The 12900-nt window shown below is 45.3% G+C and overlaps 1 protein-coding gene across 1 annotated transcript in view; it reads left to right on the top strand.

The window, feature by feature from the left end:
- The window catches only part of bcl11aa (BCL11 transcription factor A a), a 40826-nt gene extending 28985 nt beyond the window's left edge, over positions 1–11841 (top strand). The window contains exon 3 of the mRNA XM_076165636.1: positions 9404–11841. Within this exon, the coding sequence (XP_076021751.1) occupies positions 9404–11640 (2237 nt within the window). The 3' untranslated portion in view covers positions 11641–11841. The remainder of the gene's footprint in view (positions 1–9403) is intronic.
- The last annotated feature ends 1059 nt before the right edge of the window (positions 11842–12900 follow it).

Below are 12900 nucleotides of genomic sequence, written 5' to 3'. Positions count from 1 at the left end.
AAGCGGTTGTCAGAGTGAGTTTTTTCGGAGTTTACCTTGTGAAATCCGAGGATAAACTAACCCGAGAGATGTCTTTCCTGGACCAAAACTCCTTTTCTCCGTCACCTCCCCACGCTGAGGTTGGTCCCTCGCCTGTGCCCACCTTGTTTCTCTTGGAGGTTCACAGATTTCCTTTGGCGACTAGACGGGGAGACTTTTCTATCCAGGGAGCCGTCAGTGTTGCGCTACGCCGCTTCTGAATTTAAAGAGGCAGGTAAAAACCGCTGTTCCGTCCATATTGACGGCGTCTCCCTTGCATCCACCTGGTGCCACCGCCTCTAGCTCCTCCTCTTTTTCGTTTTTTTCCCTGGCCTGTGGAAAACATCTGGGGCAGGTGGGGCGGAGTCAATAGTTTGATAATGAATCCCGCCCACAGTGTTTTTGAAGTAGACGAGGTTGTGCAGGCGTGCTGGAACTGCGCAGATACCAATTCGGCTTCATGTGTGTCTGATTTTGCCTTTGTGTCGCCTTCTGGCAGAAAAAGCTGTTTGGAATGTTTGAGGAAACTAATAGAAAATAGAGAAGAAATAGAATGTCCAGGCCGGCCTTCCAAAACCCGTTACGCACTGTGTGTTGCTATGTTACTGGCTCGAAGGCCTCCAGCGTTTGTCATAAACGCATCAAAATTCAAAAATAACCAAGTCGTGTCATCGGTGATTTTCAGATTCCTGCCCTAGTCTTTTAATATTTTGCAATTAAATGACCGTGAAAACACCCAGCAACCACTTGACGTTGAGGTTTTGTCTGGAAAACACCAAACGGCTGCTTTGACTTCTGCTGTTTTTGATGCAGCTTCAGCCGTATCTCTCCAAGGTCGGACATTGAGACTGTGGGAGGTTGTTTGTGTTAAAAGCAGGATGGATTGTGTTTCCTCTTCTTCCTCCTCCTCCTCCTCCCCCTCCTCCTTTTGGCTTTCTCTCTCTCTTTCACCGCAAGCAGAGCTACCTAGGAAAAAAGGCTTTTTATCGCTGATGGCTAATAGTTATAAATTTGTATTAAATATGTCCTCTATCGATTGGCCTTGTCAGATGAACACAATTAAAGAGCCAGCGCTGAGTGCTTCCCACCTGGGAGGGGAAGAGAGAGGGACTGAAAGAGGGAAGAAAAGGGAGAAGGAAGGATGCAGGGGAAGAATAGATGAAGTGGAGGGGTTTTTGGCAGCAGAGGGGCTTCTTTAGTCGAGTCGCAGCTTGTCCACATGTTGTGGTAAATGTGTGTGTGGCTCAGTGATTTTGACTGATTCAGACTCGGTGATTACTTTCCACTGTGTTGTTGCTGCGTGATGAGGTGAAGTGACAATGGACGAGATGAAGAGTCAAGTACGGAAAGAAAACACAGCAAATAAGTAATGAAAAAAGAGAGAGAGAAGGAAAGAGAGAGAGAGAGAAAGAGAGAGAGAGAGTGAGCAAGCGGGGACAGCCACCTGTATTCAGCACTGATGGACAGATGGAGGGATGAATCCAACTGGGCAGAGGAGGGATTAGATAAAGAGAGGAAGCAAAGCACTGTGTGTGCATGTATATGTCTGTGTGTGTGTTTGTGTGTGTGGGCCTCTGGCCAGCTGAGGTGTTTGCTTGGCTCAGAGTGATCTCCCACTGTGGTCACTGTGAGGCACACACACACACACACACACACACACACACACACACACACACACACACATGCACACACACATTCGCAGATGACTGAATTGTCCTGCGTGGCAGCTGCTGCAGGTCCCTGCAGATCAGTCAATACCAGAATGACCATGTGTGGGTGTATGTGTCTGTGTGTGTGTGTGTCTCACAGTGACCACCAACCTCTTGCTTGCTGCACTAAAGAAAATCTGCTTCCGCTCAGTGTGCGCTTAAGTATCATCAGGGATTTAAGACACATCTGTGTGTGTGTGTGTGTGTGTGTGTGTGTGTGTGTGTCCGCACATGTGCGCTTCCAGGAATATATCACTCAAAATGAAATATTGTACTTACTTACTAAACAGCTGAAGATGAGAAGCTGCACATGCATTTTTAATAACTTGGTTCTGGTAATTTACTAATTTTAGACGGTTAGTTTGGTAGGCAGGGAAATTTAATTTTTTCTCCCAAAATTAACAATTTTCCTGCTGGAATTTCACCAGAAATATTCTTGTCAGGATTGTAGGATTTATTTTTTTAATATCACAGATGTTTCAAAAAATCCCATTATAATTAATTCAGATGATCCTGTTCCTGTAGTTTTTATTTAGTGAGTAATTTAATTGGTCTTATATATAAACAGCTTATATGTTCAGTAAAGTATCTTATCACGATGAGGCAGGATGTGATTGACTCGACATAATCTCTGTGTACATGTCACACGGAGAAACTCCCACAGATGTGAGTTTGAACTGTAACATGTGATTAATGTCAAGTATATGTATATCTAAAATTTGGCTTTGATCGCAGATACAATCAATCAAATGCCTGTGTGAGTCCTGCAGTGTCTGTAAATACCAAACTCATTTAAAATGATCTCATAGAATTGGTTTAGTGTCACCAATCTGTAAGTCATTATCAGCTGAAAGCAACTTTCTGCATTTATCTGAAGCTGAAGCTGAGTCATTTTGTGTGTGTGTGTGTGTGTGGATGAAGTTTCTCCTTTCCTCCTCCCCCCCCCCCCTCTCTCTCTCTCTCTCTCTCTCTCTCCCTCTCTCTCTCTCTCTCTCTCTCTCTCTCTGTTCACACACATAAATGCTGTAATTTGGATTCTCTGTAATTTCACCATGGTGGTTTCGGGTTAAGTGGAGGCTGTCCCTGGCACTGTGAGCACCAGTCTTCCAAATGGACACACACATACAGCACACACACTGGATCATTGCTGCAGTGCGCTTGGATGATTCTACAAAGGACGGTCCATTTAATTACATTCATAAACACAGTTTAGGAGCCCTCGCTGTGTCATTAGAAAAGGCTTTACGAGATGCATTATATTGTGTGTGTGTGTGTGTGTGTGTGTGTGTACGTACGTACGTACGACAAAGAGAAGGGAAAAGGAACTTTGTCACATGGAAGCTATAATGGCTGGCTGGATGGACATCCTCTTTCCACACGCACGCACGCACGCACGCACGCACGCACGCACGCACGCACGCACGCACGCACGCACGCACGCACGCACGCACGCACGCACGCACGCACGCACGCACGCACGCACGCACGCACGCACGCACGCACAAACACGCGCGCACACATGCAAGTTGATTGCTGGTGAGAGAGTTGCAGATAGCACAGTCTGTGGCCCAGCAGGGACTCCAAACACAGAGACAGAAGGTATTGATATATCCCACACACACACACAGACACACACAAACCCACACACACGCACACAGGAACAGACGGTATTGATATTTTTGCTCTTCAGCTTAGAGTGTATGGCTATTTAGCAAGACCACACACATACAATGCGCACACAACACACAAAACACACACGTATTCACGGGCACATGCATGAGCACACAGCGTGTAATCAGACGGGCTCGATAATCCATTGTTGTTTCTGGTAATTCAAACGCTTTGATAGTCCGCTCTTCCATAAAAATACCTCCTTTTTTTTGTGCGGCTTCTGTTTGTAAAAGTTGTTGGTGCTATTTTAAGTGATATGAAGTTTTTTGTGACAGCTTTGATGCCAAGTAAATTAGACTTGAAGACTCCCCCAGGATTTCTTTCTTGTCCGTGTTGACAAGGTGATTTTTTACAGATTGTACTTCTCTTTTTTTTTTGGTACTTCTTGGAACTTGATTTTGTTGCTGTGTAATATCAGCCAACGCTCGGCTGGAAATGTAATTTTGTCCCGATTACTTATTAAACCCTGTCAAGAAGCCTTCAGATCCATCGGGGGACGTATAATTTTTGATGGCTTGACTCACGCAGGAGCTCTGTCTCTTAACAGGACATCAGGACATCTCACTGCACACAGATAAGATCACCAAACTATCAGCTGTACACACTCATACACTCTCAAGTGATTACTTTGTTTTGTCTATCGCCTTTATAATTACAAATCCAGCTGTTTCCATAGAGATTCCCAGTCAGTAACGGGGGCTGATTTTGTTTCTTAAACCTCAGTGAGTCACCTGGACGTTAGCTGCCACTGTTTGCATTCCAACAGTTGCTGCGGTCAGAAGGAAGTTTGAAAGCTGATGGAAAATAAATGGGGGAGGAGGAAAATAACGCAGCCACTGTGACTTATGATAGGAACCAGAATAACTTTGTGTGAAAACTTCAACCTGTATTCAAAGTTCATGATTCTAATGTGGCAATTTCACACAAATCTGTAGTAAGAAAATCGTTTTGCTTGATCAATATTTTACCAATATGGATTCTGGAAATTGTTTCACTCTTTAATCCTAAAATTTTCACGCATTGAAACCAATGTATATCATTGAACGGACAGATAGAATTCAGATGTTTCCATGTGATAACACTGATATGACTGGGTGCAGTGTTTTCACGCTTTTCCAGCAATTCTTCTACATAATTGAGCGCTGAAGCAGGAAAGGGAAGGTGGCTGGGAGAAAGGACAGGTTGTGGAGCCTTAGTCTATAACGTAAGCATCCTCCAGAAAACGTGACAACCTGCTCTTCATGTCAGAAATGTACTTTCACTGCTTTGGTTTTGGGGTCATGAAAGAGCTGGATGATCCAGCGTGAGTGTCTCTCTTCCTTTTCCCAGGTTAGAGTGCTGAACAACTGTAACAGGGATGGCAAAAACTCAATGTCTTGCTCAAGGACACTCAGCAGCTGTTTACCTAGCTGTGTAAGGAGAGTTTCTTAAAGCAGTCGATTTTTCCTCCACCATTATTGATGGGCCAATAAATGAGCTAATCCCTCCGGACCATATTACACATAGCTGCTGAATAATAACACTAAAATTCCTCCAAAATGTCACGGCGGTCCTTGAAGGTAAAGCAGGAGGTGATCAGGGGTGAGCGGCGATGCCCACATGTAAATATAAGCAGGAGATCCTGAAAGCCTGAGGCTCAGACTGAAATCCCAAATTGTATTAAGGGACATTGTACCTCTCTCCTGGTATGCGTACCTAATCCTGTTTCAGCAATGTTCCATTACCTCAATTACTATCATCTCACCCAGAGGTGGGCCCAGCCAAGGACACCACCGGCAAGCCACCCATGGGTGGAAAGAGGGACGGAGAAGATGGGGAGGGCCTGTGAAGGAGAAAGTCCTGCAGTGGGAACAAGCTGAGGGGAGAAGGAAAGAATAGGGGAGAGAAACGGGATAGCAGACAAGGAGAAACAGAAGGGCTGAGGTAGTACAGAGAATGTGTTACGATGGCTGAATGTAAAAGGGGCCAAGAGAGATGGATAAAATATGGATGAAATGCACATAAAGCCGCTAAGGTAGAGGTCTTTCATAGCTGCGAGTCAAAAGTTTGCATCCATTTTTGGTTCCTAGCTGGTCTGGATGGGATTTGAGTGTGGAACTGCAGTGATGTGATGCATCAGTAGCAAGGCACTGTTATTCTCACTTTAACACTATTCTATTCTCTCTGTTCTACAAAATTACACTGGCTTGCTTGACAAGATTTCAAAAGCGCTAATTAACTAAATCCCCCAAAAGGTCTGAAATATTCAGTTTGACTGCAAATTGTAAGTGTAGAAAATGCATTACAGCAAAGCCAACCCGGGTAATTACAAAGTTAAGAATATTCATAGGGAGAGAAATCATTCTTTGCAGCGAAAGCAAGTTGAAATGACACATGGAGGCAGCACAACACTCAACAGGACACTCTGAGCTCTGTGTATTTGTCTTTATTACACTTATAAATGTGAAAAATGTTTGAGGATGCTTCTTCTTCTGAATGGTTGATGCATCTCCTTAATTTGGTGCTGTGGCCTCGTGGCAGCCACTTGGTTCATTGCTCGGCACTTCTTCTATAGTTTGAGGGTTGGTGAAGTTGGTGGACACATGCGCACACACACACAGGGACAGAGCACATGAAACATGAGCCAAGCAGCTGTACTCCCCCTCCCCCCCCCCCCCCCCCCCTCTCTCTCTCCCCCATCTAGCACCACATAAGTGTTTAGGCAATGCCCTTGGCTTAATAGGGCTTAATGTCTGTGCTTGCCACTGTAGCAGAGCTGGTATTGAGATTTAGAACATTTCTGGAACTGTGTGTGTGTGTGTGTGTGTGTGTGTGTGTTCTGTGGAATTTCACTCGTGGCTCTCTGGCTGTGACATTTATCCCATGTAAAGAACAGGATACTATTTACCTCTCCTCTCTCTCCTTTCCTTCCTCTTTCTCCATCCATATTCATGCTATTTCCCAGGCTGGAAGTTGTGTCTGTCACCTCTATTCACACTGACATCCAACCCCAAACTAGGGGGGGTTATTCCTCCTGCCTACTTTCTTTCTTTCTTTCTTTCTTTCTTTCTTTCTTTCTTTCTTTCTTTCCTCTCTATCTATCTTCATCTCCCCTCCTCCATTTCACCGTCTCCCTTCATTTTTCTGCCGTGGAGTGGTAGAGTTTGCCTAATGAAGTGGCTGATGGGAGTGTATTACAGAGAGACAGAGTGGAGCAGTCGCCTACTCTAAAATCCATTAACCTTAAAGTCTCAATCAGCATGCAGACAAGTCTGAACTACGAGTCAAAAAGGAGCGTATTAGCCTGGAAGTTACTGTATTGCACCTCGTTCTTATTTTGCTCATTATTTTGCCTTTTGTTGGCCCGAAAACACAAATTCCTCTCCCATTCTGTGTTATCATAGACATCGATACTATGCTCGCGACAGACAGAGGTCTTATTTTCAGCAAAAATATTTATAGTCACAAGATGTGCGGGGTGAAACTGAGAGAGGAATCTTTTTGGATGTTTGCAGCTTGCAATTCCTCATGAATGGTTATTCCAATATTTAGATGATGAATTCATTTAAAAATGCTCATTCCCAAAGCAAAATTATGGTATAGTTGTGTAACACTTTTTTGTGTGAAATAACAGCTCACCGTGGACGTTTTGCACGTTTAAGCCCATATTAAACTTGGCCATGTTGTGCAAATGTTTACTCGGTTCTGTTTGTTTGGTTGCAAATCCGCATGGAACATCATCATCAACATCCACAGCCCAGATGGTTATGGCGTGAACTTTTTGTGTGGTTTGTAGAAGGCTTATCACAAACCACTTAAGTGATCAAAAAGAAAAGATGATCCCATGCTGGTACGGTTGAATTTTATGGCTCCCTTGAAATTTTACCACGTGAAACAAAAACCGCAAGCGTATCAAAGTGATTCACTGAAGTGGACTTTGCAGATTCTGTGTTGTTGTATTATTTATGCCACTTTTCCAAGGTTAGATTGGGTTGACCAGAGGAAAAAAAAAAAAGAATAAATAACTAAAACCACTGTGGTCCTAATAATGCAAATTATATTCACAGGTTAGATCCTTTGCAGGTGGCCACAATTAGTGGTAATTTGTGCCAATTTTAATGATCCATAATTTAGCAGCCTTTCCAAATTGTTGTTCTAGTGGGATAAGTGTGTTGTGGGCGACCGTGTGTGTGTGTATGTGCATACAGAGAGAGAGAAGATGCAAGGATAAAAGACACACATACCAGCAGACCGAGATGGTTGTGTGTGTGTGTGTGTGTGTGTGTGTGTGTGTGTGTGTATTTATTGTTAAGTTGTATCTGTTTACATGTAAATTAGTTATTTTATAAAGTATTGTTCATGACATTTTACCACGATATTGCTTTTCACCTCCAAAAAATAAATAGTCAGAGATAATTAGCAGCAATATTCCAGCCCCTGGAGTGACACCTGTTCATTTATTTTCCTTTTGGAATAATATTGCATTTGTTTGTAGTTTTGAACAAAACTTTGGTTAATCTGAGGATTTTGTTTATTGAAGAAAATTAATTGCATGTAAATTCATTCAAGTATTCTGCTTTAGAGTTTACATCACGTATACTAAAATATACAATAACTGTCCTGCATCAACAAGACCTTTATGTGATTTACAGGGTGTCCATGTTTCACAGCAGATTCTGCACTTCTCCTACTGCCGCCTCATGTACTTTGACCCTATACGTTCTTTAATAAATTGTAAATTTTGCTTCATGTATATACAGATCTGTAGCTGTTGTTGCTGCACCCATATTCATCTGTGCTTAACAGTGAGAGGCCCACAGTGGCAGCAGACATGGGGTTTGTTTTGTCATCTAATCTTGTAAACATGCTGATGGCCGTCCGTCGGTCCCCTAATGAGATTACACTTGCATTGTGGGTCCCACCGCAGGTCATCATCACCGAGGCCATTCAAAGGCAATTATTGTTTTAAGTGCTCCTTGCGTCAGCCATCTCAATGTGACTCTGCATGTTTGGGTGAGGGAAGAAGCTTTGAGCCAGACTAAAGGGCTTATTTTTCCACTCTGGCTGGAGCCTAAATGTTCTTACATTCCTGCTGTTTTACTTTCTCTCGTGGCCTGGAGAGGTTTTCCGTTCTATATGATTGGTCAGTGTGTGTGTGGATGTGTTTTATTGGGTGGTTGGTATTGCATCGTGTAAGTGAATGTGAATCTAGAATACGGTGTGCCAAATGTTAGGATCCTGTGTAATTCTTCAGTCTGTACAGTGTTACAGATGCGGTTCAGCCCTGACGAAAACAAACCACTCGCCTCTTCCTGTCTTACATTAGAAGTGTCTGCTTAACAATTCCTACTTCATCAGGTCTAAAGGATCCTTTTCTGTTGCCTTTTCAGCGCGTGTTTGTCAGCGAGCTTCTGTTTGGTAGATCAGTGGGAAGTGGTAGTCCTCCGGGATAGTCCTGCTTCTTTGTTCTCCTGCTGACAATGGAGTACTCACAGTCTGTCTAAAGGGAAAAATTATGTCCCAGAGCAGTCTGGGAGAAGAACAAATGCACACACACACACACAAACACACACGCACACAGACATACTACTTCTCACATGCTACTCATGTGGGGCATGACCTCAATAACAGCTTCTGTTGTATTTGCAATGCCCTCAACACCATGTGCCGACCACTCTTAAAAGCTATAACAGTTTGGCCTTAGGATCAAACAAAAGATTGGTTCAGCAAAGTTTAACAGCACTTCATGGATTTCATTCAGTAAACGGCACCTTTCAGCTCATGTACAATAAATGCATTAATGGCCAGTAAACGGACAACATCACATCTGCCAAACACAGCACATTCCAGTTTTGCCCAGATAATTAAATTTTACACCATGACTGCCTTGGTAATGTATTATGGGTTTATTCATAACATGAGACAGAGTTCAAACGATGTGCGTTTATTTTGATACAGCAATGTAACATATCAAAACTCAAAACAACCTCCTAACCGGACTTTTTCTTTCTTTTGTCTTGCAACAGGTAAAGAGGAGCCGACCACATACACCTGCACCACATGTAAGCAGTCATATGGCAGCGCCTGGTTTTTGCTGCAGCACGCCCAGAACACCCATGGCTTTCGAATTTACCTGGAGAGTGAACATGGCAGTCCTCTCACCCCACGCATGGGTGGGCCTCCCTCCATGGGCGGGGGCGCCAACTGCCCCTCTCAGCCTCCGCTCCACGGCCTCCATCTGCCGCCCGATGCAAGCCCCTTCAATCTCCTCCGAATCCCCGGCTCGGGCTCAGGTGGGAGGGATAGCATCGGGGCAGGGATTGGAATTGGTGCTGTCGGTGCTCCTGGTGGGGGCCATCATCAGCGTTTCCCTCCGACACCACCCCTTTTCAGCCCCCCTCCGAGAAACCACCTGGACCCCCACCACCTGAGCCCAGAAGAGCTGGCGCTGGCAGCCCACCACCCGAGTGCCTTTGACAGGGTGCTGCGCCTCAATCCTCCTATGCCCCTGGACCCGCCTCCAACAATGGACTTCTCGCGGCGGCTACGGGAGCTGGCGGGTAACACCTCAGGGTCCACTCCCCCACTATCCCCCAGCCGGCCCAGCCCCATGCAGCGGCTGCTCCAGCCATTCCAGACAGGAGGAGGAAATGGAGGCATAGGAGTTACAGGAGGCAGCAAAACTCCATTTCTTGCAACCCCGCCACCTCTCCCGGGCTCCATGCAGTCACCCGCAGGGTCTCAGACCACTCCAACCACCCCTCTACCTTCAGGGGCAACACCCTCCTCCACCCCCTTGAAATCAAAATGTTGTGAGTTTTGTGGAAAGGCCTTCAAGTTCCAGAGTAATCTCATTGTGCACCGGCGCAGCCACACAGGAGAGAAGCCGTACAAATGTCACTTGTGTGATCATGCCTGCACACAGGCAAGCAAGCTCAAGCGCCACATGAAAACACACATGCACAAATCATCCTCACCTAACACGGGCAAGTCGGAAGATGGGCTCTCAACAGCTTCCTCTCCAGAGCCTGGCACCAGTGAGCACCTGGGCAGCGCCAGCAATGCCCTCAAGTCTGTGGTTGCCAAGCTAAAAAATGCGAATGACCGCATGCTACGTGAGAATGGGGAGGAAGAGGAGGAGGAAGAAGAGGAGGAGGAAGAGGAGGAGGAGGAGGAAGAAGAAGAGGAGGAGGAGGAAGAGGAGGTAGAGGAGGAAGAGGAGCAGAACGGAGAAAGGGCAGCCAGGAGAACCAACAACACTTACCACTTTGGTCTGAACCTTGAAGCAGCACGTCAGCATGAAAACAATGGCGGTATCAGAGGCCGTCTAGGTGGAACGCCCAACGAGGGGTCGATCCCCCGTTCACTGCCCGAGGTGATGCAGGGAATGGGTCTGGCCGCGAGCATGCACCACTTCAGTGAAGCCCTCAATGCGCACAAACGGAACGCCATGGCCCAGGAGAACCACCTGCACCACCACCTCAGCCGAGACCATCATCATAATCGGGAAATGTGCGATGGGGACTCAGTGCTGGAACGCGGGGAGGAGGGGTCAGTGTCTACAGTAAATGGGCGAGGTGCATCCCCTAATGAAGCCGCCTCTGTGGGCCTCTCTAAGAAACTGCTACTGGGTAGTCCCAGTCCACTCAGCCCCTTCTCCAAACGTATTAAGCTGGAAAAAGAATTTGACCTGCCCACTCCCACAATCCCTAACACGGAGAACGTCTACTCCCAGTGGCTGGCTGGCTACGCCGCCTCCCGACAACTCAAGGACCCTTTTCTGAACTTTGGGGATTCCAGACAATCGCCCTTCGCCTCTTCGTCCGAGCACTCTTCGGAGAACGGCAGTCTGCGTTTCTCAACCCCTCCGGGGGAATTGGACGGTGGGATGTCAGGCCGCAGTGGAACAGGCAGCGGGGGCAGCACGCCTCACCTCGGCGGTCCTGGACGGCCGGGCTCCAAGGACGGCCGAAGAAGCGACACTTGTGAGTTTTGTGGCAAAGTGTTCAAGAACTGCAGTAACCTGACAGTGCATCGGCGCAGTCACACAGGAGAGAGACCGTATAAGTGTGAGCTGTGCAATTATGCTTGTGCCCAGAGCTCCAAACTCACTCGCCACATGAAGACCCACGGCCAGGTGGGCAAAGACGTGTACAAGTGTGAAATTTGTCAGATGCCCTTCAGTGTCTACAGCACCTTGGAGAAACACATGAAAAAATGGCACAGTGACCGTCCTTTGAGTACCGAAATAAAATCCGAGTAGAAGGCCGAACAATGGGACCTTTTCCCCAGAGCTATGTCCGCCATTAGTCCCCTGTTTAATCCCATTCCCTTGTAGATTTGCCCCAACCCCAACACTCCACTTTCACACGTCTGGTGGAAGCTTAAGACCATGTGCTCTGCACCAGCACACCCTGTTTCCATTACCCATTGAATGCATGATCTGTATCGGGGCAATACTATTGCATTGACGCAAAACTTCAAGCCTTTCTCTTGTGCAATAATTTACATGTTGTGTACTATTTTCTTTTTTGAGTTTTCCCTTTTCCATTTTTAAGACTTAGTCAGCATGCATAGTATGTTTTTGCTAATCAAAAAAAAAAGAAAAGAACTTGTCCCTGGTTGGTTAGTTGTTGAGTAAATGTGTTGCTGTTTTTCTCTTGTTCTGTTTTTTTCTTTTTATTCTTCAAAAAGAGAAAAGACAAGAAAGATAGGTCCATGCTGCATACATTCTGTAACACATATCATGTACAGTTTTGTGTTGTGACATGGAAAATTAACAGTCATTGACTTGACCCTCGTCTGACAACCCTGGAAATGCACTTAACCCGATCTTTCTAAAAGATGCCATATTCACACAGGGTTTAAAAAGAAGAATAATAATAATGATAATAGTAATCATGCATTGGTTTGGTGACTAAATGACAGCCTTCGAAATTCTTTCAAAAAGATAAGGGTGTGCTAGGAATTCAATTTGTACTATCATTTGGTAACATAGTAGTGCCTTTGATATATCAAGACTGCATTGGCCATAAATCTTATCTGGTATAAGTTTGGGGTCACATTAGATAAAGCTAGAGGGGTTTAAGCCACCCAGGAAAGGTCCTTGCATCAAGCACCTGACTGCTCAAATGGACTGTGACAACTCATAAAGAAAAATCAGAGAATTCTACTTAATCATCATTTAGCTACCTATTACATGTTCAATAGGCTATCTTTAATATGTGGATTTCATGGCAAGCATGGTACAAGCAGTATTGTGTATATCTGAATTATTTGTAGTTTTGTTTCTGGTAAGGAGGTACTTTTGAGATGAAGGTACCGTGTAATGTACAATCTTGAACTCCGAGGGATACGGCATGGCTGAGAAGTGTCATGAATCTGCGTTAGCACAAACCGACAACGCTGCTTAGATATGTCAGTGTGTGGAACAATGCATAAAGTAATATATGAGCTCCAAGCGAGGCTAACTTTATTTGAGGGCATTGAAATAATACTACAAGCTAGACGGACAGAAAGCTAC

Source organism: Genypterus blacodes, unplaced genomic scaffold (assembly GCF_046128005.1).
Source record: "Genypterus blacodes isolate CSIRO-AG114 ecotype Tasmania unplaced genomic scaffold, CSIRO-AGI_Gbla_v1 ptg000012l_1, whole genome shotgun sequence".
Classification (NCBI taxonomy): Eukaryota; Metazoa; Chordata; class Actinopteri; order Ophidiiformes; family Ophidiidae; genus Genypterus; species Genypterus blacodes.
Note: the sequence above shows the minus strand (reverse complement) of the source record. Positions and strands in the feature narration are given on the sequence as shown.